Below are 27,555 nucleotides of genomic sequence, written 5' to 3' on the forward strand. Positions count from 1 at the left end.
GTGATCTGTATAATTGGATCTTTTTTTTCCCTTAAGTAAGCCAATACTACAGTCATTCACCACTTCAGCTTGTTTTTTTTAAATGCTTAATGTGTCTCATTATGTTGCTGGTGGCATCGCTCACACAATTGATCCATTCTGCTTATCACTTTTTTCTGTGTAAGGCCACCTTATAGTAAAAGAGATGGATTATAAGTACCTTTGCATACTGGAAGTGGCCCGCTCCATTGAGATGGTTGACCTAAGATACATTTGATTGTGACTTCTCCCATTAATTCAAAACCTTCATAGCACATAAAAGTGAGTGACTCTCCAGGGAGATAAAGCCTTTTGTAGAGTATTTGATAGCCATTTTCAGGTAGTCCAGGATTATCACAGGCAAGCGACTCTTCAGCTGTAAAGACATAAAAAGCATATTAATCTAGGGAGAAAATATAATTAATAATTAAGTGCTTGTGTTTGTCATGCTGAGACAGACAACTATCACTCCAGACTCACCAATACACATCACACAGCTATTGGCAGACCGCTATCTCCCCAGACTCCCATATACACATAAGATATATACTGGCAGACTGCCATCTCCCCAGACTCCCCTATAGACATAACATAGCTATTGGCAGACCGCTATCTCTCCAGACTCCCCCATACACATTACATAGTTATTGGGAGACCGCTATCTCCCCAGACTCCCCTATAGACATAACATAGCTATTGGCAGACCGCTATCTCTCCAGACTCCCCCATACACATTACATAGCTATTGGGAGACCGCTATCTCCCCAGACTCCCCTATAGACATAACATAGCTATTGGCAGACCGCTATCTCTCCAGACTCCCCCATACACATTACATAGCTATTGGGAGACTGCCATCTCCCCAGACTCCCCTATAGACATAATATAGCTATTGGCAGACCGCTATCTCTCCAGACTCCCCCATACACATTACATAGTTATTGGGAGACCGCTATCTCCCCAGACTCCCCTATAGACATAACATAGCTAATGGCAGACCGCTATCTCTCCAGACTCCCCCATACACATTACATAGCTATTGGGAGACCGCTATCTCCCCAGACTCCCCTATAGACATAACATAGCTATTGGCAGACCGCTATCTCTCCAGACTCCCCCATACACATTACATAGCTATTGGCAGACTGCTGTCTGTCCAGACTCCCCCATACATCTAACATAGCTACTGGCAGACCGCCATCTCTTCAGCCTCCCCCATACACATAACATGGCTATTGGCAGATTGCTATCAGACAGCAATCTCTCCAAGCTAACCCATACACATAAACATCTGACTTAGCCTGGCGTTCAAGTGTTAACTGAGAGAGAGAAGAAAGACTATGTAAGACACCTCTGTCAACAGCTTATCTCCCCAGCGGATTCATCCTGCTTTCGTCTGTTGAGGTATTTGACATCACCATTGCCTCATTTACTGTAGTTTTTCTTGATTACATCTACATATTTATCTGAGCGTATCCTCTTTACACGGCAGATGGAGAGATGCAGTTTTGAGTAGAATACTAACAATCATAAGATATGAGCACAATCCTTGCACATCTACCATCTCACAACTGATATATTAAGTGAGGCAGTAAATTACAAGGACAAAAAGAAAAGTCAAATTTCTTGGCATTTTGACACAGACACGATATATAATTACATGGGTGTTTCCTTGTATTGATTCCTTGACTATCTCTTTGATGCAGCAAACATATTGTGACAGCTGCAATCAATGCATTCAATAGATCTGCTGATATGCCAGAGGAAGTGCCGGCGAGTCACCTCTAAAGGAAGTAACCATGCATTTTTCTTTCGCATTACTTTGGGCTCCCAGGGACCTTGCAATTTAGCTTTCTTATTTGTCAACAGATAATATAGTTGTCTTTATATTCTAGTGAGTAAAGCCATTATCTGTTTAGGAATACTTTCAGTTGAGTTAATGCTACTAACTAATGTTACAATAGTATTATGCACTATACGGTAATCAGACTTTCTTTTCTAACTTCAAGGGGTTGTCTACTGCTGGGAAACTTTTTATTAATCCAATGTTCAGGATAAAATTTAAAAAATGTATACCTTGCAACCCAACACTGTTCCTCCAATCACAGTGCTGTGTTCCTAGTGGTCACATGATAAACAATGTCATGTGACTGCTGGAGCCAATTAACAACCACTGATCAACTGTAGCTGTTCATTGGCTGCAATAGTCATGTGACATTGATTATGTCATTTGACCTATAGGCACACAGCTCTGAACTCAAAGAAATGATGCCAGACAGATGTACAGTGAAGGAAATAATTATTAGATCCTTTGCTGATTTTGTAAGTTTGCCTACAGACAAAGACATGAAGAGTCTATAATTTTAAGGATAGATTAATTTTAACATTGAGGGATAGAATATCAAAATAAAATCGAGAAAATCACATTCTATAAATTATATAAATTTATTTGCATTTTGCAGTGAGAAATTAGTATTTGATCCCCTAGCAACCATTAACCCCTTTACCCCCAAGGGTGGTTTGCACGTAAATGACCGGGCCAATTTTTACAATTTTGACCACTGTCCCTTTATGAGGTTACAACTCTGGAATGCTTCAACGGATCCCAGTGATTCTGACACTGTTTTCTCATGACATATTGTACTTCATGACAGTGGTAAAATTTCTTTGATATGACTTGCATTTATTTGTGAAAAAAATGGAAATTTGGTGAAAATTTTGAAAATCTTGCTATTTTACAACTTTTAATTTTCATGCCCTTAAATCACACAGATATGTCAAACAAAATACATAATAAGTACCATTTCCCACATGTCTACTTTACATCAGCACAATTTTGGAACCAAATTTTTTTTTCGCTAGGGAGTTATAATGGTTCAAATTTGACCAGCGATTTCTCATTTTTACAACACCATTTATTTAGGGACCACATTACACTGGAAGTCACTTTGAGGGGTCTATATGATAGAAAATACCCAAAAGTGACACCATGCTAAAAACTGCACCCCTCAAGGTGCTCAAAACCACATTCAAAAAGTTTATTAACCATTCAGGTGCTTCACAGGAATTTTTGGAATGTTTATAAAAAAAATTTACATTTAACTTTTTTTTCACAAAAAATGTATTTCAGATCCAATTTGTTTTATTGTGCCAAGGGTACCAGGAGAAATTGAACCCAAAAGTTGTTTTACAATTTGTGCTGAGTACGCCGATACCCCACATGTGTGGGTAAACCACTGTTTGGGCCCATGGCAGCGCTTGGAAGGGAAGGAGCGCCATTTGACTTTTCAGAGCAAAATTGGCTGGAATTGAGATCAGACGCCATGTCACGTTTGGAGAGCACCTGATGTGCCTAAACAGTGGAAACCCCCTACAAGTGATACTATTTTGGAACATAGACCCCCTAAGAAACTCATCTAGATGTGCGGTGAGCACTTTGAACCCTCAAGTGCTTCACAGAAGTTTATAACGTAGAGCCGTAAAAATAAAAAATCACATTTTTTTTCACAAAAATTATCTTTTTGCCCCCAATTTTTTATTTTCCCAAAGATAACAGAAGAAATTGGACCTCAAAAGTTGTGCAATTTGTCCTGAGTAAGCTGATACCCGATATGTGGGGATAAACCACTGTTTGGGCGCATGGCAGAGCTCAGAAGGGAAGGAGTGCCCTTTGACTTTTCAATGCAAAATTGGCTGGAATTGAGATCGGACGCCATGTCACGTTTGGAGTGCCCCTGATGTACCTAAACAGTGGAATTCCCCCACAAGTGACACCATTTTGGAAAGTAGATCCCCTAAGGAACTTATCTAGATGTGTGGTGAGCACTTTGAACCCCCTAGTGCTTCACAAAAGTTTATAATGTAGAGCCGTAAAGATAAAAAAATCATATTTTTTTCACAAAATTATATTTTGCCCACAATTTTTTATTTTCCCAAGGGTAACAGGAGAAATTGGACAACAAAAGTTGTTGTGCAATTTGTTCTGAGTACACTGATACCCCATATGTTGGGGGGAATCACTGTTTGGACGCATGGCAGAACTTGGAAGGGAAGGAGCGCCGTTTTGGAATGCAGACTTTGATGGAATGGTCTGTTGGCGTCACGTTGCGTTTGCAGAGCCCTTGATGTGCCTAAACAGTAGAACACCCCAACAAATGACCCCATATTGGAAACTAGACCACCCAAGGAACTTATCTAGATGTGTTTCACTAAAGTTTATAATGTATAGCCTTGAAAATAAAAAATATTTTATTTTTTTTTCACAAAAATGATTATTTAGCCCCTAATTTTGAATTTTTCCAAGTGTAACAGGTGACTTTGGACCCCAAAAGTTGTTTTCCAATTTTTCCTGAGTATGCTGATACCCTATATGGGGGGGGGGAACCACCGTTTGGGCGCATGGCAGAGCTTGGAAGGGAAAGAGCGCCGTTTTGGATTGCAAACTTTGATGGAATGGTCTGCGAGCATCATGTTCTGTTTGCTGAGCCTCTGATATGCCTAAACAGTAAAAAAAACGCAATTGACATTATTTTGGAAACTGCACTCCCCAAGGAATTTATCTACATTATCTAAAGTTTATAACGCAGAGTCGTGAAAATACAAAATATTTTATTTCCCAGAAAAATTATTAGCCCCCAAATTTTTATTTTCCCAAGGGTAACAGGAGAAATTGGACCACAAATATTGTTGTCCAATTTGTCCTGATTACGCTGATACCCAATATGTTGGGGTAAACCACTGTTTGGACACACGGCGGAGCTCAGAAGGGAAGGAACACCATTTTACTTTTCCAACTCAGAATTGGCTGGAATTGAGATTAGACACCATGTTGTGTTTGGAAAGCCCCTGAAGTGCCTAAACAGTGGAACCCCCAATTCTAACTTCAACCCTAACCCCAACACACCCCTAACCCTAATCCCAACCCTAACCATAACCACACCCCTAACCCCAACACACCTCTAACCCTAATCCCAACCATAACCCTAACCACACCCCTAACCCTGACACTCCCCTAATCCCAACCCTAATCCCAACCGTAAATGTAATCCAAACCCTATCCCCAACTCTAGCGCCAACCCTAACTTTTGCCCCAACCCTAACCCTAACTTTAGCCTGAACCCTAACCCTAACCCTAATGTGAAAATGGAAATAAATACATTTTTTTATTTTATTATTTTTCCCAAACTAAAGGGGTGATAAAGGGGGGGTTTATTTACTATTTATAGTGGGTTTTTATATCGGTTTTTATGTTTGGTAGCTGTCACATGCTAAAAGACGCTTTTTATTGCAAAAAATAGTTTTTGCATCACCACATTTTGAGAGCTATAATTTTTCCATATTTTGACCCACAGAGTCATGTGACGTCTTTTTTTTGCAGGACGAGTTGACGTTTTTCTTGGTACCATTTTCAGGCACATTACATTTTTTCATCGCTTTTTATTACGATTTTTGGGAGGCAGAATGAACAAAAACGAGCAATTCATCAATTTCTTTTGGGTGAAGCGTTTATACCATTCAGCGTGTGGTAAAATTGATAAGGCAGTTTTATTCTTTGGGTCAGTAAGATTACAGCGATACCTCATTTATATAATTTTTTCATGTTTTGGCGCTTTTATACAATAAAAACTATTTTATATAAAAATAATTGTTTTTGCATCTCTTTATTCTGAGATCTATAACTTTTTTATTTTTTTGCTGATGACGCTGTGTGGTGGCTCATTTTTGTGGGACAAGATAATGTTTTCAGGGGTACCATGTTTATTCATATCTATCTTATTGATTGCGTGTTATTCCACTTTTTATTTACATAAAAAATTTATTTATTGGAACAATATTTATTTTTTTTCTTTATTTAGGAATTTAAAAAAATATTTTTACACATATAATTTTTTTTTAACTTTATCCAAGGGTGGGACATCACTATATAGTGTCATATCAATGATCTGAGACTTTGCAGAGCACTGTGTCAGATCAGCGATCTGACACGCAGTTCAGGAGGCTTGCCGGCGCCTGCTCTCAGAAGGCACTGAGAAGCCACCTCCCTGCAGGACCTGGAAGGACCCCGTGGCTATCTTGGATCTGGGGACTCAGGGAAACACGCAGGGAGCCCCCTCCCTGTGTGATGCTTCCCTATGCCACTGGAATGCTGCAATCTTGTTTGATTGCAGTGTTTCGGGGGTTAAAGTGCCGGGAGCGGTCCATGACCACTCCTGGCAGATAGTGCCGGATGTCAGCTGTGATAATCAGTTGACACCCGGCCGCACTCCCCCGGGAGCACGGCTGATCGCGTATGATGTACTATCCTATCGATGGTCATACGGGCCCGGGTCACCTCGACAGGATAGCACGTCTGATGTCAGAAAGGGGTTAAGAGTTCTGGCTCCTACAGACTAGTTAGACTCTCCTAATCAACTAGTTACCTGCATTAAAAACAGCTGTGTTACATAGTCACCTTTATAAAAGACTCCTGTCCACAGACTCAATCAATCAGTCAGACTCTAACCTCTACAACATGGGCAAGACCAAAAAGCATTCTAAGGATGTCAGGGACAGGATCATGGACCTGCGCAAAGCTGGAATGGGCTACAAAACCATACGAAAGATGCTGGGTGAGAAGGAGACAAGTGTTGGTGCAATAGTAACAAAATGGAAGAAATACAAAATGACTGTCAATCGACATCGATCCGGGGCACCATGCAAAATCTCACCTCGCGGGGTGTCCTTGATCATGAGGAAGGTGAGAGATCAGCCTAAAACTACACTGGGGGAACTTGTTAATTATCTCAAGGCAGCTGAGACTATAGCCACTAAGAAAACCATTGCTAACACATTACGCCGCAAAGATTTAAAGGTTGCCCACAAGGTTCCCCTGTTCAAGAAGGCACATGTGCAAGCTCATCTGAAGTTTGCCAGTGAACACCTGGATTATTCTGTGAGTGATTGGGAGAAGGTGCAGTGGTCAGATGAGACAAAAATTTAGCTCTTTGGCATTAACTCAACTCGCCGTTTTGGCAGGAAGAGAAATGCTGCCTATGACCCAAACAACACCGTCCCCACTGTTAAGCACGGAGGTGGAAACATTAAGTTTTGGGAGTGTTTCTCTACTAGGCACAGGACTACTTCACCGCATCAATGGGAGAATGGATGGAGCCATGTACAGTAAAAGTCTGAGTGACATCCTTCTTCCCTCCGCCAGGACATTAAAAGTGGGTCCTGGATGGGTCTTCCAGCAAGACAATGACCCAAAACACACAGCCAATGCAACTAAAGAGTGGTTAAAAAAGAAGCATATTAAGGTGATGGAGTGGCCTAGCCAGTCTCCAGACCTTAATCCCATAGAAAAACTTATGGAGGGAGTTGAAGCTCCGAGTTGCCAAGTGACAACCTCAAAATCTTAATGATTTAGAGATGATCTGCAAAGAGGAGTGGACCAAAATTCTTCCACATGTGCACAAACCTCATCATCAACTACAAACAATGTCTCACTGCTGTGCTTGCCAACAAGGTTTTTCCACCAAGTATTAAGTCTTGTTTGCCAGAGGAATCAAATACTTATTTCTCACTGCAAAATGCAAATACATTTATATAATTTATACAATGTAATTTTCGGGATTTTATTTGTGATATTCTATCTCTCAATATTTAAATTAACCTACCCTTAAAATTATAGACTGTTCATGTCTTTGTCAGTGGGCAAACTTACAAAGTCATCAAGGGATCAAATAAATATTTCATTCACTGTAAGTTTACAGTTTTATTATTATATGCTGCACAGTGTAGCTGTTTATAAGGGGTTGTCCAATAGTGGACCTCCATTAACCCCTTCCCGACATTTGACGTACTATCCCGTCGAGGTGGGGTGGGCCCCCATGACCGCCGACGGGATAGTACGTCATACGCGATCGGCCGCGCTCACGGGGGGAGCGCGGCCGATCGCGGCCGGCTGTCGGCTGCATATCGCAGCTGACATCCGGCACTATGTGCCAGGAGCGGTCACGGACCGCCCCCGGCACATTAACCCCCGGCACACCGCGATCAAACATGATCGCGGTGTACCGGCGGTACAGGGAAGCATCGCGCAGGGAGGGGGCTCCCTGCGGGCTTCCCTGAGACGATCGGTACAAGGTGATGTACTCACCTCGTACCGAACGTCTTCTCCCTGCAGGCCCCGGATCCAAAATGGCCGAGGGGCTGTATCCGGGTCCTGCAGGGAGCACTTCCGGGTCGGAGCAGGCTGCAGATGAAAGCTGCAGCCTGCTCCGATGAAAGTATGATCGCGGATCTGATAGAGTGCTGTGCACACTATCAGATCTGCGATCTGTGATGTCCCCCCCTGGGACAAAGTAAAAAAGTAAAAAAAAAAATTCCACATGTGTAAAAAAAAATAAAAAAAATTCCTAAATAAATAATAATAAAAAAAAAAATATTATTCCCATAAATACATTTCTTTATCTAAAAAAAACAAACAAAAACAATAAAAGTACACATATTTAGTATCGCCGCGTCCGTAACGACCCAACCTATAAAACTGGCCCACTAGTTAACCCCTTCAGTAAACACCGTAAGAAAAAAAAACAAAAAACGAGGCAAAAAACAACGCTTTATTACCATACCGCCGAACAAAAAGTGGAATAACACGCGATCAAAAAGGCGGATATAAATAACCATGTTACCGCTGAAAATGTCATCTTGTCCCGCAAAAAACGAGCCGCCATACAGCATCATCAGCAAAAAAATAAAAAAGTTATAGTCCTCAGAATAAAGCGATGCCAAAATAATTATTTTTTCTATAAAATAGTTTTTATCGTATAAAAGCGTCAAAACATAAAAAAATGATATAAATGAGGTATCGCTGTAATCGTACTGACCCGACGAATAAAACTGCTTTATCAATTTTACCAAGCGCAGAACGGTATAAACGCCTCTCCCAAAAGAAATTCATGAATAGCTGGTTTTTGGTTATTCTGCCTCACAAAAATCGGAATAAAAAGTGATAAAAAATGGTCACGTGTCCGAAAATGTTACCAATAAAAACGTCAACTCGTCCCGCAAAAAAAAAAAAAACCTCACATGACTCTGTGGACCAAAATGTGGAAAAATTATAGGTCTCAAAATGTGGAGACGCAAAAACTTTTTTGCTATAAAAAGCGTCTTTTAGTCTGGTTTCACACTTGCGTTTTTATCTGCATGCGTTTTTTAAAAAAACCACATGTGTGAAAAAATGCATGTAAACGCGGTAAAACGCATGCGTTTTTATAGAAAAACACAAGAAAACAAGAAAAAAACAAAAAACCCTAACCCTACCCCTAACCCTACCCCTAACCTGAAATACGTGGCACTGAAATACGTGGCACTGAAATATACGTTTATATACGTATATACGTATATAAGTGCCACGATATTTCAGTGGCCACGTATTTAAGTGCCACGTATTTAAGTGCCACGTATTTCAGTGCCACGTATTTCAGTGCCACGTATTTACGTGCCACGTATTTTTCAGTGCCTGAAATACGTGGCACTGAAATACGTGGCACTGAAATATCGTGGCACTGAAATATCGTGGCACTGAAGTATTTACCTGCCACGTATTTTTCAGTGCCTGAAATACGTGGCACTGAAATACGTGGCACTGAAATATCGTGGCACTGAAATATCGTGGCACTTAAATACGTGGCACTTAAATACGTGGCTCTTAAATACGTGGCTCTTAAATACGTGGCTCTTAAATACGTGGCACTTATATACGTGGCACTTATATACGTGGCACTTATATACGTGGCACTTATGACTGTCAGAAAATGTTCAGTAAACGGTTAGGGGTGAGGTTAGGGGTAGGGTTTCAGGTAGAATTGGGGAGATTCCACTGTTCAGGCACATCAGGGGCTCTCCAAACGCGACATGGCGTCCAATCTCAATTCCAGCCAATTCTGCGTTGAAAAAGTAAAACAGTGCTCCTTCCCTTCCGAGCTCTCCCGTGCGTCCAAAAAGGGGTTTACCCCAACATATGGGGTATCAGCGTACTAGGGACAAATTGAAGAACAACTTCTGGGGTCCAAGTTCTCTTGTTATCCTTGGGAAAATAAAAATTTGGGGGGCTAAAAATCATTTTTGTGGGAAAAAAATATGTTTTATTTTCACGGCTCTGCGTTGTAAACTGTAGTGAAACACTTGGGGGTTCAAAGTTCTCACAACACATCTAGATAAGTTCCTTGGGAGGTCTAGTTTCCAATATGGGGTCACTTGTGGGGGGTTTGTACTATTTGGGTACATCAGGGGCTCTGCAAATGCAACGTGACGCCTGCAGACCAATCCATTTAAGTCTGCATTCCAAATGGCGCTCCTTCCCTTCCGAGCTCTGTCATGCGCCCAAACAGTGGTTCCCCCCCACATAGGGGGTATCAGCGTACTCAGGACAAATTGGACAACAACGTTTAGGGTCCAATTTATCCTGATACCCTTGTGAAAATACAAAACTGGGGGCTAAAAAATAATTTTTGTGAAAAAAAAAAATAATTTTTATTTTCACGGCTCTACGTTATAAACTGTAGTGAAACACTTGGGGGTTCAAAGTTCTCACAACACATCTAGATAAGTTCCTTGGGGGGTCTAGTTTCCAATATGGGGTCACTTGTGGGGGGTTTGTACTGTTTGGGTACATCAGGGGCTCTGCAAATGCAACGTGACGCCTGCAGACCAATCCATTTAAGTCTGCATTCCAAATGGCGCTCCTTCCCTTCCGAGCTCTGTCATGCGCCCAAACAGTGGTTCCCCCCCACATAGGGGGTATCAGCGTACTCAGGACAAATTGGACAACAACTTTTAGGGTCCAATTTATCCTGATACCCTTGTGAAAATACAAAACTGGGGGCTAAATTTCATTTTTGTGAAAAAAAAAAAAAATTATTTTCACGGCTCTGCGTTATAAACTGTAGTGAAACACTTGGGGGTTCAAAGTTCTCACAACACATCTAGATAAGTTCCTTGGGGGGTCTAGTTTCCAATATGGGGTCACTTGTGGGGGGTTTGTACTGTTTGGGTACATCAGGGGCTCTGCAAATGCAACGTGACGCCTGCAGACCAATCCATTTAAGTCTGCATTCCAAATGGCGCTCCTTCCCTTCCGAGCTTTGTCATGCGCCCAAACAGTGGTCCCCCCCCACAAATGGGGTATCAGCGTACTCCAGACAAATTGGACAACAACTTTTGAGGTCCAATTTATCCTGATACCCTTGTGAAAATACAAAACTGGGGGCTAAAAAATCATTTTTGTGAAAAAAAAAATAATTTTTATTTTCACGGCTCTGCGTTATAAACTGTAGTGAAACACTTGGGGGTTCAAAGCTCTCAAAACACATCTAGATAAGTTCCTTAGGGGGTCTACTTTCCAAAATGGTGTCACTTGTGGGGGGGTTTAATGTTTAGGCACATCAGGGGCTCTCCAAACGCAACATGGCATCCCATCTTAATTCCAGTCAATTTTGCATTGAAAAGTCAAATGGCGCTCCTTCCCTTCTGAGCTCTGCCCTGCGCCCAAACAATGGTTTACACCCACATATGGGGTATCAGTGTACTCAGGACAAATTGCACAACAATTTTTGGGGTCCAATTTCTTCTCTTACCCTTGGGAAAATAAAAAATTGGGGGTGAAAAGATCATTTTTGTGAAAAAATATGATTTTTTATTTTTACGGCTCTGCATTATAAACTTCTGTGAAGCACTTGGTGGGTCAAAGTGCTCACCACACATCTAGATAAGTTCCTTAGGGGGTCTACTTTCCAAAATGGTGTCACTTGTTAGGGGTTTCAATGTTTAGGCACATCAAGGGCTCTCTAAATGCAACATGGCGGCCCATCTCAATTCCAGTCAATTTTGCATTGAAAAGTCAAATGGCGCTCCTTCCCTTCCGAGCTCTGCCCTGCGCCCAAACAATGGTTTACACCCACATATGGGGTATCAGCGTACTCAGGACAAATTGCACAACAATTTTTGGGGTCCAATTTCTTCTCTTACCCTTGGGAAAATAAAAAATTGGGGGTGAAAAGATCATTTTTGTGAAAAAATATGATTTTTTATTTTTACGGCTCTGCATTATAAACTTCTGTGAAGCACTTGGTGGGTCAAAGTGCTCACCACACATCTAGATAAGTTCCTTAGGGGGTCTACTTTCCAAAATGGTGTCACTTGTTAGGGGTTTCAATGTTTAGGCACATCAGGGGCTCTCCAAATGCAACATGGCGTCCCATCTCAATTCCAGTCAATTTTGCATTGAAAAGTCAAATGGCGCTCCTTTGCTTCCAAGCTCTGCCATGCGCCCAAACTGTGGTTTACCCCCACATATGGGGTATCAGCGTACTCAGGACAAATTGTACAACAACTTTTGGGGTCTATTTTCTCCTGTTACCCTTGGTAAAATAAAACAAATTGGAGCTGAAATAAATTTTGTGTGAAAAAAAGTTAAATGTTCATTTTTATTTAAACATTCCAAAAATTCCTGTGAAACACCTGAAGGGTTAATAAACTTCTTGAAAGTGGTTTTGAGTACCTTGAGGGGTGCAGTTTTTAGAATGGTGTCACACTTGGGTATTTTCTATCATATAGACCCGTCAAAATGACTTCAAATGAGATGTGGTCCCTAAAAAAAAATGGTGTTGTAAAAATGAGAAATTGCTGGTCAACTTTTAACCCTTATAACTCCGTCACAAAAAAAAATTTTGGTTCCAAAATTGTGCTGATGTAAAGTAGACATGTGGTAAATGTTATTTATTAAGTATTTTGTGTGACATATGTCTGTGATTTAAGGGCATAAAAATTCAAAGTTGGAAAATTGCGAAATTTTCAAAATTTTCGCCAAATATTCGTTTTTTTCACAAATAAACGCAAGTTATATCGAAGAAATTTTACCACTAACATGAAGTACAATATGTCACGAGAAAACAATGTCAGAATCGCCAAGATCCGTTGAAGCGTTCCAGAGTTATAACCTCATAAAGGGACAGTGGTCAGAATTGTAAAAATTGGCCCGGTCATTAACGTGCAAACCACCCTTGGTGGTGAAGGGGTTAAAGAATCTGATCTGGTACATTCCATCAAATGATGTTTTAGGTGGCACTGACTGTTAGTGATATCAGTATACTGTGTACTGTCTTGAACATGGCTATATTGAGTTATGGAAATATTTGGTACATAGAGGGACATACTTGAAGCATTCACACTACATCAATTACTCACTATCTTTTCAATTATGTGATGAAGATTCAAATGTGTTAGACTGCAGAATGTCCCATGAATTAGGCTTATTATTACTGTTGGACTATCCATCATTATCTTTAACCAAGTAACCAAAAGTTAACAATGCCAATCACCAGAGACATAAGGTGAAGGGATCATTAGAATATTAGGAAGATAGTTATATTTTTACAAAGAACTGCAAAAAGTTTTTGTTGGGAACAGTTTTTCTAACAATTATGAAATGTGTTTCAATATATTATTGGTAAAGCTATTATCACGGGTGTGTCAGATGCAACAGACTGTTGCTCCGCATCTGGCTGCAGAAGGTCTCTGGATTTGGTATTACTGACGCCTTTTTAATTCTTCTGATTCTTGGACCCAGCGGCAACCTCCCTCCGGCTCTAGTTGACATAATTGGACCTGGGTGTTTATAAATCTCCACTATGCTGCAGAGAGTCGCTGGTGATATTCACATTTTTCTTTTGTGAAGGCTTGGAGCTTTAGAAAACTACTAAGTTCCTCTCTAGAGCTGTTTAAAGATGTTTCATGTTACCTCTCTGAGTCTGCTCAAGCTAAGTTCATTGCCCTTGTCTAACTTTTTGTCTTTAGTTTACAGTGGGGACTGACCAGTGCACATCCCACCCCCTCCTTATCCAGGGCTTAGCTCTAGGGAGATACAGGGCTTAGGTTTCCTGCTCGGCGATTGGTAAGAAACCAATTTAGGGATGGTAGGGCAGGTAGGGTGTTATTAAATCTGCCTAGGGGTCTGCACTCACCCTTTCCCTAGTGTCTGGCCTTCCTTCCCTTCATCCATTTATGTTACACTTAGTCTTTCCCACACTCTCCGTGACAGGTATTGTCTACATGGTTGCTCAATGATTGCTTTGTAGTGCTAAGGTCTGGGGATGGAATCCAATGAAGACAAGCACACACCCTAGTATGGGCAACATACACAGGGGAAAACTCAAATACTCGTTCTTCAGTAAAGTTAGAGGTTATAGGCTAATGCTTTTCAGTAATTTTCCTGAACATTTACGATAAATAACTTTATAAATTATAAAACACTCACTTCCTTGCACCGTCTATCACCTCTCCTGGAACAGGGCGTCATCAGTGGGTGGCATGGCAGTTACTTACTACAGTTTCTTGCATCACCTCCACCTAAAGTTATCCTTGTTCCATGGCACTTATAAATGCTGTGGGAGAGATGAGTGCAGCGCACTCTGCCTCTGTCTCCACCGCCACAGTTTCAAACTGTGATTGTCAGGGTGTAGAGAGAAAAGCAGTGAGTGACAGCAACACTGCCCCATAGCTTCTATTATAGTCCTAAAATGATGCAGCATGCAGACGCTGCACTCATCTCTCACAGAGCTTTTGCTAGCGCCATGGAACTTGGACATCTTTGGAGGGCGGCGAAACTAGTAATTGCAACATCACCCACTGAAGACATCCCATGCCAGAAAGGTTGGTAGACACTGCGGGGAAGTGAGTGCATCCCTAAACTAAGGTTGAACACGTTGTACAGCCATATATTTGATACATGGAGTTTGCCTTTAAATGCTTGCTTATACGTTATTATTATGTATTACATATTATTTCATCTCCTGTACACTAATAATTAACACTGCAATAGAATATAATGACAAGGAGTTATTTTGTAAATTTCTTCAGTATATTTATTTACGAAAATAAAAAAGCAGACTCATCATAATACAAACTAATATAATTTACCATCCTGAGAAAAGGAGCATTTTCTTCAGATTTTCACAAGTGCAGAAAATAATGATCTTAAAAGCTAATTTGTAAAATCGTGAGTAATGGAGATTTCATGTAAGGAAATTAAGCTTCTTGGAAGTAACTAATTTATTTTCCTTGACTCATGCTTTGAACTTATAACTGTTAACTCTTTTTTTTTAACCAGCTTATTTAATAGTAAACCTTAAGTCTGAATCTTATAAAACATGTAGGCTGATTCATTAGAGTATATTTGCCAGTATTCTGGGGTGAAACTCTTTGAAATGTCTTGACATTTTTGCATAAATCAAAAAGAATGCAAAAAGAAAAAGCAAGAAAAAACCCTCATATATGGTAGATATATACTAAAATATAACTTTTATTGAAAACACCTTATGTAAAAAAGACAGACAACAATCACCATGCAGATATAGTGCACCCTATGTTCACTCTATGCTGTAATCCCTAGGCTGAATATCTGCCTAACAGCGGAGGTTGGCACCCTACAACACAAAAAAATGATAGATGGCGCCCCCGCTCCTCAGTGGCTCACCCTTAAAATCTCCTAGATACCTCTATGTTGGTTCTCCATCCATGCAACCTTATATACCAACACAGGGAAAAGGAGTAAAGTTTGCATAGCAGCCAAGGGTTAACAAAATCTTTGGGTGTAATGAAAGAGTGAACAGGCTAGCACTAATAAAGTGACATGTGCATAAAACGTATCTAACTATACTGTTCCCTGGTTCTTTGATTGCCTGCCTAGCAGTGAGAAGTGTCAGCGGAAATGGCACCCCCACTCAACAATGGCTGACCCTATAGGCCCTTTACTACAGATAAATCCAATGCGGTAGCAGACTCACAAAACCGATAAGTATATCACAACTGGCTAGACAGGTAACATGTATATATATCAGTTAGCAAGGCGAGATCCCAAACTGTGGGATATACCAGTGGAAGACAATCCTTTTTCACTGCTACTGAGCCTATTAATAGAACATTGCTCAGCCAAAACACCTCTTATACTCAATAATATCCATAGTAATCACATATCAAAAGGGACAATACCAAATATAGACCACGAGATCCCAGCATGATGACAGCATAGATAAAGAATACTTATGTTTCAGATGACATGAAAACCTCTACGCGTTTCTCCATTTCCGATCATCAGGAGGCTGGATAGTATGATACTGCATAATGATTGCTTCAATCTCCTTTTATGCAAGAGCGCCATCTAAATATGGCCAATTCAGTCGCATTATCAGTATGCTTGCGTAGTTACTTGTGGATAATCGGTTAAATTGACTATGTACAGGTCTGCAGTACACATTCATGTAGATTCAGGGAAGTAATGAATAGATTTAACTCATGCGCATTTCTATCTAACTGGATGGCGGTAGCGTGATTTACCTGGTATGCAAATCATCAGGCATCAGGTGACACACTTCCCTCGCAACGCCTCCTTTGTTGTGTGCTCACTAAGTGCAATGCGTACGGATCCAATATGGCGATGGGTGTACATTCCACCTGGAATACAAACCATCACGTGACGCACTTCCGGTTTGTATGCGTCACCACGGCAACACTGTTTAGCCTGCACGCTATGTATTTTTGCATGTAACTACAGGGAGCGGCTGGCTTGTGCTTCGGTTTGGATGTCTACCGCTTATGATATTATGGTAGGCGCATATCACTCAAGTTCCAAGGTGATAAATGATGTTTAAATGACTTCTGGTGCTACATAGGGGTCATCGCAGCGGAACTAATAATAAAGGAGACTGGCTGCATTTGCTGTATATACAATAGCTAGGTCTCCATTTTGGTGAAGACTAAGGTCAGTGATAAACAAATAGATTCAATGGAAAAGGAAGTTAGACATCGGGACCTCTAGTGATCTAAGGAAGTGTATAGATGGCGTTCTTGCATAAAATTGCATTAAAATGCAATCACGGGCGATCAAAAGATTGTATCCATACCAAAATGGTATCTTTAAAAATGTTAGCTCAGTACGGAAAAAATAAGCCCTCACCTAACTTGAGACCAAGAAAAATGGAGACTCTACGGATCTCGGCAAATAACACAATTTTTTTTTTTTTTTTTTTTTTTTTAAAAGCTGTGGATTTTTTTCTCACTATTTAAATAAAAATCAACCTAGACATGTTTGATGTCTACGAACTCATAATGACCTGGAGAATGTCAGGTCAGTGTTAGCATTTGGTGAACATGGTAACAAAAAATCCAAAAACAGTTGTGGAACTGCACTTTTTTTTTGCAATTCCACCGCCCTTGAAATTTTTGTTTTCCATTTTTGACCATTGGTGTCATTCAAAAGTACAAGTACAAGCCCTCACATGGTCATATTGATGGAAAAATAAAAAAAAAGTTATGGCCATGGGGAGAAGGGGAGCGAAAAACAAAAATGCAAAAATGAAAAAGGGCTGCGGTGTGAAAGAGTTAATTTTTTTAATGTCTTTTTGAAACTGTAACAGATGTACATGCGATTTATCATAATAATGTGAAATTTGTGCAGTTTCATCCATTAAACTCTCTAAGCTATCAAAGCCCAATTTGGTTATTTGCTAGAGCAACATGTATGGCTTTTAGTAGAACGAAGTTAGTTAGTTCATCTCACTTTGCTACTATCTAAGAGGGAAACAAATACAATTTTAACACATCTAACACATATACTTAGCTTATGCACAAATTCGAAATTGTGAACATTGAGTAATAACTATTAAAACTATATAAAATCCTAACTCTCATTTCTTATATGTTACAATGGACTCCTTGTCTCTAGCTGTCTTGTCTTTTCATATTACTGAGAGCACTTTCGAAAATTACAGACACAACAGCTGTAATGTTTAAATGCCAAAATAATTGTTGCTTAGATTGACTTTAATGATATATATAATTTAAATGCACCTGAATCACTAAATATTACCACCATCTTAATTATAAATAATTATACATTACTGTGTACATGACAAAGTACCCCAATAGAAAAGGGACTATAAACACTAGTGGAACATAAAATTAGCTCATTTAAATTACCATGTTTTTTAAATTTTGGGCATGTGTTTTATTCGACAATTAGTGATATAATTCTTTGCCGTGCTTTACAATTGAGACCTTTCCCAAATTACTATATTTAATACATTTTGACTATGCACTTTTCTTTTTATACATTTTCTAAGCAAATATTAGACTACTAAGTTTTTCCCAAATTCTTATAATAAAGATTTTTGCTCATTCTATTTAAATATATTTTACTAGTTATTGCACCTTTGTAACTTATTTCTCATACTTATTTTCTCCTCTGTTGTATTATATCGCAAATTGTAGAATAAAATACAAGTCCAGAAAAAACTTTTTTTGTCCTCGTTTGGTGATTTGGTCCCTTTTTTCTCGGGGTACTTTGTTATGTATATACCGTACTTATGTTTCATTACTTAAGATAAAGATTATGTGATTCATGAGATATCTGGCACCTTTTGTTGGTGGTGATATTTAGCTGTAATGTCTAGTAGCTGTTTGTTTGGTACAGTGGACCACATATAATACAGGCAGGAAGTAGCAAAAAGTCAATGGACAATAAATAAGTGTGAGGAGCTAGGTCTGAACAGATTTTACATTACTGATAAAACCATGTCGATAAAGATATTTTAAGATGTAACAAGATCAACTGTGGTCATTAGGTTTTTTAAAAAAATAAGTATTCCTCGAAGAAAGGAAAAAAGGTGAATCAGTAAAAAAAATAGTTTTTCTTGTCTAAGAACAAGATGTTAAAGGGAATCTGTCACCTCATTTTTCGCATATAAGCTGCAGCCACCCCCATTAGGGGCTTATCTACAGCATTCTGTAATGCTGTAAATAAACCCCCGATGTAACCTGAAAGATAAGAAAAACAAGTTAGATTATACTCACCCAGGGGCGGTCCGATGCGGTCCGGTCCGATGGGCATCGCAGGTCCGGCGCCTCTCATCTTCATACGATAACGTCCTCTTTCATGCTTCTGTTGCAGCTCCGGCGCAGGCGTAATTCTCTGCCCTGTTGAGGCCAGCATAAAGTACTGCTGTGCGCAGGCGCAGGGCCTTTCTGACATTTCCCGGAGCCTGCGCACTGCAGTACTTTGCTCTGCCCTCAACAGGGCAGATAAAGTACGCCTTCCCAGGAGACACGACAGAAGCAAGGAAGAGGACGTCATCGCATGAAGATGGGAGACGCCGGACCCGGACCGCACCGAACCTGGGTGAGCAAAATCAAACTTGTTTTTCTTATCTTTCAGGTTACATCAGGGGGGGGCTCATCTGCAGCATTACAGAATGCTGTAGATAAGCCCCTAATGGCGGTGGCCGCAGCTTATAGGTGAAAAATGGGGTGACAGATTCCTTTTAAATTAATTTGGACATGGATAAAGTAATGTGGATTTAGCACTGATTTTCTCTTTTGGAACACCTCCCACTTGTTAGTGCAGTCAACTGCTGATGGAGGAGCATGTGACCAGACCTGTCCAATTGAAAAGCAGCTTTTCCATTTGCAGTGTTTTTAATGGGACAGGTCTGGTCACATGCTCCTCCATCAACTCTTATTTTGAGAATAGGAACATTGCACCGTTTGCGAGGAAGGCTGTACTAATAGGTAGGTAGCACTTTATAAATGAGGAGATTGGTGCTGAACCTGTACAGGGGTGGACATATCAATGGTGCAACTTGTGCAGATGCACTGGGGCCCAAAGGTAAGGTGGTCCATTTCTACCTCCAAAGCAGGTGGAATTGTGTATTCTTTTGAGCTATTAGAGTGCAAAGGTCCCATAAATGGTTCTTGCACAGAGGCCCTCTTCTTCTGTGTCTGCTATTGAACCTGTAGTACCAATATACTAGTATCACAAAATCATACCCCAACACATTTGTTACTATAAAGTGGACAACCCCTTTAAGTCACATGATATCTACATATTATTATTAAGCTTTGAATCAATGTCCTTTATACATGACAACATTCATATTTGGGATTCCAGATTTGAGTTACTTACAAACACAGTGTGGGATTCTTGAAGTCCATATAGGGGTCCCTGTCTCTCGACTGTAGCATGTTAGCAGAGAGCTTCCTTCAAGAACAAAGCCCGTGTTGCATGTGTACTGGATTGTGGTTCCCACCAACAGGACTGGATCTGAAATAAGACGAGTGGAGTGCTCCACCTCTCCAGGATCTGTGCAGTACATGACTGCAACACAAAGAGAAAGATGGATTCTGATTAATATACCCCCACATGTATTCTATAAAGAGATGGGGAAAGGGATAAATAGAAAAATGGATGATAGGAAATTAGATAAAATCTAACCAATGGGTTTCTCAGGGTATGTGTAACCTAAAACTTTAAAAATACTTGTCAATTGACCTACAATAATTATACATTATAGACAATAGTCATTAATAAAATATCATTTATTTATAGCAAAATAGTATTACTACAGATGTATTATAAATGAAAAAAAGACCTTTAAGTTCTGTGGAATGTATTAAAGTAGCAGAACTTTATATGTGAAAGCATTGTGTAGTTTGTGGGTCCATCACTGTGGTTAACCATATGACCAGATGGCTCTTCCCTAAGTTGTAAATCTGCACCATTTTTTTTTAAAGTGGATCCGTCAGCAGATCCCTTGGATGTAATGGGGCTGATGTACTTACCTTGAAAATCCATGTCACATGGCTGAACAATTATTTATGGAAGTTTACACTTAATCTCAACCCACTTAGCCTGATTGACAATTCTTCAGTGTCCTTCCTCATTACTGCTGAGATCTCACACTGCTTAGTACATGCTGCAGCTGCAAGTCTGGGTCGGTGGAGCCTTAACACACTTGCACTAATGAGCCCCTTCACTTTATAGCTGGGCTCATAAAATTATCATTTTAACATGAGGATTATACAGCTATTTAGACATGGATTTTCAAAGTAAGCACATCATCTTCATCGAGTCTGAGAGCTCTATTTAATAATGTATGAAGTTTACATTGTGAAATTTGGTGACAAATTACCTTTAAGCCTTAGTCATGAACTTAAAAAATGATCCTGACCTAAAACTCTACAACTAAAATGCAGATTAATATATAAGCATATTTTACTCTCTATTTAATATCATGTATTTTTATGCAATAATCTAACAAAATATAATATGTAACATGAGCATGAAAAATATCTTTGTTTTGGATAAAAAAAATATATTTTTTTTTCTTTAGGGCTTTGTTTCAACGTTTGCATCATTTAGTTTGGTAAGTCTCGGTGCAGCTCTGAGGGTGTTTTGTGTGACCCCATTTATTCCCTGCTAGATTCATCTAGACATGAAAGAAACCGTCAACACAACTTTTTGACAAAATGATTACATTCAGAAATAGAATGTACGAGTCACAGATCAATAGTACTTTTAAACTTTTTATTTTACCATGGTTTTTGTTAAATGTTACAAGTAACTAAAAAAAACAACTTTTATCAATCACATTCTTATGAACAAATATGGAAAAAGAATTTTCGAGCAGGAGGCACTTTGACAGGCACAGTTACAGTCAGTTCAATAAAGAATATGAAATTCATCACAAAAGTCACATGACATTTCACAACACCAATCATAATCTATCGATGGAGCTTCGGACAAGTCAAGAATTCTTGGTCTTGCCAATCCAACCACTTTTCCAAATGAAGACGTCTTCAGAAACATCCAAGTTATCAGGTCTTACTCATGAACATGTAGAGCGTCATTTATGAGATTTTCCAGTCCATTTTTTTCATCCACAACATAGATGAGAGGATTAGTATCACGTTGAAGATGATGTTATGAAAAAGCAAAGCATCCACAGCTGATGATGAAATGCTGATCCTGCTGAATCATATCATGGCTATATGAGGACAGTCACTTTCATGCTAAGAAGACTAAGATGGTTAAAGAATGATCAAATGAGAAATCCATCAAAACCCAGTGAAAAGTCATTAAAGAAAACATACAATTCATAAAAGACACAGTATTGGAAGTCAATAGATTTAGAATATCGGAGGCTGTCTGCTATATTGCCTATTTGTTTAGGCTACTGATGAAAGCATAAAAGGCGATTTAGGTCAGACAAGCCATAAAAGTTCAAATGGTTGGGGTATGGCCATAAAACGCAACTCCAAGGCTCTTACCAAATCAGATTTACAATATGCATTTGGCGTGTGAGTCAGCCCATGGACTACATGAAAAAAGAGTCAATTCAGCATTTTTTCAGTAGGTGTATGCAAGTACAAACTTGTGCTTAAACTCTATTGAAAGGGGTAATCAGCTAAGCTCGTTTTAGGAAAGGTAACAGCATAGCATTTAACTGCAAAAGTTGTGTATGGGGAAGGGGGTGCGGGGTCAAAATTTGGCATCACTTTTCTTGACTGCAGTATGAACAAACTGCTCCCGACAAAGAATCTCCAGTTCCCTTTTCTTAAGTAAAAGTTGGACTTTTTTAAAGAGGTTGAACCCCACTAATAACACTTGTATCACATGTCTGATTTGTCAGTGGTTGGTGTATCAGCTCGTAACTCATGCTGCCTTCTCACACTTATGGCAACTAGTAACCCTTCATATTCTGCAATTTGACATCTATTTCTAAGGTGCCACTACAAAAATTGTACAGGAAATCTATTCTTGCAACAAACTGAAAAAGAATATCTCCTTTTAATACCATTATGATTGACTTGCTTGAGCCTAAATGTATTATAGTTCAGTTGGAAAATGAAATCTATTCTGTAAGATAGTAATTCTGTCTTTTATATTGTTGTAGCAATGCTGTAATGTTCTGCATAAATGTCAAAGCTGTCTAGAGAAAGATGTTGATTAAAAATTATTTAAGGCTTTGCTTAACCTTTATGCCAAAATCTTAAAAGGTTTCCCAGATCTCATATTTCTGGTATATGTTCGAACACATATGCTGCAGTGTATTTTCACCTTTGAATACTGCCATTTTCTTTTTAAGCACAGATTCATTTTGCATAAAAAGTTGAATAACTTTTCATATCCCTTACATTTCTTATCTTGCGCTAATGCTGCGTTACACAATATAATGTAGTCCAGAGCTGACCTTGGAATTCTCTTGATAGTGGAGCCATTGTCCTTCTTGGACAGCTTAGCTGAACCACAGAACTGCAAAGATCTTTATTGCACTTCATTGTTGAGGCTTAGGTGTTTTTCTAAAACATATTTCTGTACAGTGCCTGGTGGAACAACTATATTTTCTAGACAGCAAATCACCAAGACACGTTTGATGCACTGAAAAAGCAGGACACTAGAGAGAATTCAGCTTAGTAGAAATCTACCAGCAGAATTGAAATAACTTCTGTGGATGAAAATGGGTATAGTGTGATAATACTTTTGGCCCCATAAACAAAATGTTTACATTGTTTCTAGTTGACATGGGATGAATAACCAGAATAAGCTCTTTGCAGACACTGAATAAGCAGGACATTTGTGAGAAATTAACTCAGAGGCCAACAAAATATCAATAACATCTGTGGGTGAAGAAGGGTATAAAATAATAATACCTTTGACCGCCTACAACAAAAAGTATCTAATTTTCATTTCATAGAGGATGTATAACCAAGGCTAGCTCTGCACAGACAATGAACATGCAGTGAGCCTGGGTGAAATGAGCTTGGAGGTCCGAATAATTTTATTTATATCTGTGAATGAAAATCATAATAGTGTGATAATATTTTTGTTTAGTTTGTTTCTAATTGACTGGGGATGACTAACCAAAGTAAGCTCTTTATAGACACTGAACAAGCAGGTCACTTGGGAGAAATTAGCTTAGAGGCCAGCAGAATTTTAATACCTGTGAGTGAAAATGGATATAGAGTGATAATACTTTTGACTCACTAACAAAATGTATCTAATCTTAATTTCATAGTAGATGAATAACCAGAGCAAACTCTGCACTGATACTGAACAAGCAGGAAATTGGGAGAAATGAGCTCAGTGGCCAGCAGAATTGAAATTACACTGGCTGATGAAAAGGGTATTGTGTAATAATACTTTTTGTCCCGAAAAACAAAATGTTTACTATGTTTCCAATTGAGATGGGACAAATAACCAGAGTAACCAGTTTACAGACACTGAACAAGCATGATGGTGGGGAGAAAATAGCTCAGAAGTCAGCAGGATTTTAATGACATCTGTTGGTGAAAATAAACTTCACACAGTATTTAATCTACATTTCATAGGGGATCAATAACCAGAGAAAGCACTGCAAAGACACTGAACAAGTGTCACGCTCACGCCCAGACTGGTTGTCGCGGGCGTGCGGGGGTGTGGCCCCATGGACCACAGACCAAACTTCCCTGGAAGGGGCGTGACTAAGTAGCTTCCTAGGTGTTCACTGGAGCCTCTGATGGTGAGGTCAGACTTGTGCAATAGGAAGCTACCAGGTACCACTCCAGGGTGGTGTCTGGCTGAGGCTGCTGATCCCACCAGGGAATGGAACATAGACAAGCAAGCGGGCACGGCTGGCACTCTGGCAGACAGGCAGGCACGGCTGGAACACAGGCAGGCAGACAGGTACAACAGAGACACTGGCAGGCAGGCGAGCACGGCTGGCTCTCTGGTAGGCAGGCAGGTATGGCTGGATCTCTGGCAGGACAGACGGACAAGACTGGTACACTGGAAGAACCGGTAGGGACCGGTCTGCAGGCTGGTATGTAAAACAGGTAAGAACCTGTTCAGACAGGAGGACTTAAGAATAGGTAGATAAAGACCGCAAGAGCGGATGCAGAGCGAAAGCACAGAAGCTAGAGCCAAGAACAGAGATGCAGGAGGCGGAGCCAAGAGCAGGAGGCGGAGCCAAGTGCAGAAACACAGGAGGCAGAGCCAAGAGCTGGAGGCGGAGCCAAGTGCAGACACGCAGGAGGCGGAGCCAAGTGCAGAAATGCAGGAGGTGGAGCCAAGAGCTGGAGGCAGAGCCAAGTGCAGAAACGCAGGAGGCAGAGCCAAGAGCGGGAGAAGTAGAACCGCAAGGAGTGGAGCCAGGTAGAACCACAAGAAGCGGAGCCACAGAGTGAGAGCTGAGCAGAGCCACAGAGCAGGGCCACAGAGTGCAGAGCAAAGTCAGAGTACAGAGCAAAGTGCAGAGCAAAGCTACAGGGAGCAGAGCTGAGAGCAAAGCCACAGAGTGCAGAGCTGAGAGCAGAGCAAAAACACAGAATGCAGAGCAAGATCACAGAATGCAGAGCAAGGAGCAAAGCAAGGTTGCAGAGAGCGGAGCCGAAAGCAGAGTAAAGCAAGACACAGAGGGCAGAGCAGGGCAAAGCAAGACACAGTGCGCACAGCAGAAAAAGCAAACCAAGACAGGGATATAAACGGACACAGGAACGGGACTAGACTAAGACAGAGTCAGGAATGAGACTAGGCACAGAGACATAGAGACATGGACACAAGCCAGGGTACGATGCCCCTCTGAGTGGCGGACATAGGCCAGGGTACGAAGCCCCGCTGGGTGGCTACACAGAAAACAGACCAGGGTACAACGCCCTCCTGGATGGCGGACATGAGAGTAAGCGAGACAGGGCCTGGCACCTCAGGAGCTAAGAACTGACTGAGGGAGTAAGTTGCACAGGCCCCCACCAATGGGTGGGGATGTCTTAAATACAGGAAGCCTCATGACGATTGGTCAGGGACACCTTAGCAAGGTGCACACAGTCTCTATAAGAAACAGGCGTTGCCGGCGCCGCCCCCCTATGCACACAGACAGAGCATGCACAGAGCAAGCAGCAGACATGAGGCACACAGCATGGAGCCTGCAGCAGAGAGAAGTCACAACAAGGCCCAGAGAAGTAAGTGAGTTTGAGTGTAATGAAGGTGGGGGATGGGAGGCCATGCAGTGATGCCAGCAGAGTTGTTACAACAAGCAGGAAGCTTGGAAGAAATGAGCTCAAGAACCAAGATTTTAATTATATCTATCAAGCTAAATTGGCATAATATAATAATAATCCTTTTGATATCTGGAGATGCAATGTAAAAATGATTAATATGTTATGGTGATATAGCTATGCATTATATGATTATTATTTACATGTGCCTGCAGCTGCACCCCATACAGATACCCTATTACTGTATGGCAAATACAAAATCATTTTTATTATTATTATTTTGACCCTGACCTTTTGGTTATATCTGGATGTGTTCTGTAAAATTGTGCTCCAAGATGAATGATTAAGAATAAAAGCATGACATATGTGTAATGCAGTCAATTAATGAAAGAAATGTGGTAAATGAATTTTTCATTGTTCAGTAGCTGTTACAGGCTGTGCATCTAGAATAATAAATGTATTCACCTCATGCATACAGTGCTCTGCTCTGCAGTTTTTCCATTTACCAGATTTTCCTTTGCAACAGGAACCCTTTTAACAATAATATCAATAATTAACTAGTAATAATACTGCCAGTGTGAATAATAGATGGATAATGAATATGAGTTATGTAACACTCCACCGCCCACATAGCATTTGGTGACTTCCAACCCGTGAATTCGCCAACCTCACAAACTGTTAATTATTTCCTCCAAGACCCATTCATTTCTCTTATTTTACACTTTTTCTGATATCTCTCATCATTTAATTTTGTAATTTCATAGTTGGGTTTCCATTACTTTTTCATCCCAATGGACTCTCGGTATAACAACAAAATATAAGTATAGGTTTTTCCAGGAAACATCAATGATAATCACCACTTCGAACATGCCAGAGATTTTTTTAATGAGAGTTTTCATTCCAAAAGCACTTGACAAGTGTCATTGTATAAAAAGTGAAGGCTTTGGGTGCACTTAAGACTTTTTATTTTGGGCATCATTTCCTATATATAAAAATAGCAATCCTTTTTTTAATTGTATGGAGTGGATCTATCATTCGATGCACTAGGAGGAAGTGAACTGCTCACCATACATTATGTTTATTCCTAGCTGGCATATCGCTGCATTATGAGTGGTATGGCAGCACAGATCCTCATGGGTGGAGCCATGATTATGGCATTATATTGTGTCCTACATCTAGGTACAAGTATACTAACACAGCATCACCCTAACTCAACAATATGGAAAACAGTGAGGCCGATTAATTAAGCTACATTCACCAGAATTCTGGCTTCATTTCATAAGTTCATAATTGTTAAATTTAAAGACACAGGTCCATTAAGATCAAACTTTGTTCAAAAATTATCTTACATGCATGGTAATAACCTGGTAATGTCATTCAGCGTGAAACATTCTTTATATCTGCATGGGTCAATAGACCATGCTGTCCTATGTAAGGGCAACCTGGTATGATGCAAGGTTCACTTTCCTATTTCCTAAAAGAGCACAAAAATATTGAGCCATGGCTGATAGGTATGATCAGAGAATACAGCAGAGCAGTGTAAGAGTGCATTCACACAAAGGTATGACATGTCTACTTGGACGAGGTCTGCAAGTCTCTTGACCCAAACTATTAACCATATATGCCTAGGAGGCTGGTAGTTTGGGTTAGGAGACCCACATCGATCAGAAATACACCAGACTTTTAAACTATGTG

General features: G+C 40.2%; 1 protein-coding gene across 2 annotated transcripts in view; it reads right to left on the reverse strand.

Moving 5' to 3' along the window:
* The window catches only part of SEZ6L (seizure related 6 homolog like), a 926,161-nt gene that overhangs the window by 70,278 nt on the left and 828,328 nt on the right, over positions 1–27,555 (reverse strand). For both annotated transcript variants that reach the window (XM_077295464.1, XM_077295454.1), the window contains 2 exons: positions 20,015–20,206; positions 200–394 (listed from right to left, as the gene is read on the reverse strand). In XM_077295464.1, the coding sequence (XP_077151579.1) occupies positions 200–394; positions 20,015–20,206 (387 nt within the window). The remainder of the gene's footprint in view (positions 1–199; positions 395–20,014; positions 20,207–27,555) is intronic.

This window comes from Ranitomeya variabilis, chromosome 1, assembly GCF_051348905.1.
Source record: "Ranitomeya variabilis isolate aRanVar5 chromosome 1, aRanVar5.hap1, whole genome shotgun sequence".
NCBI lineage: Eukaryota > Metazoa > Chordata > Amphibia > Anura > Dendrobatidae > Ranitomeya > Ranitomeya variabilis.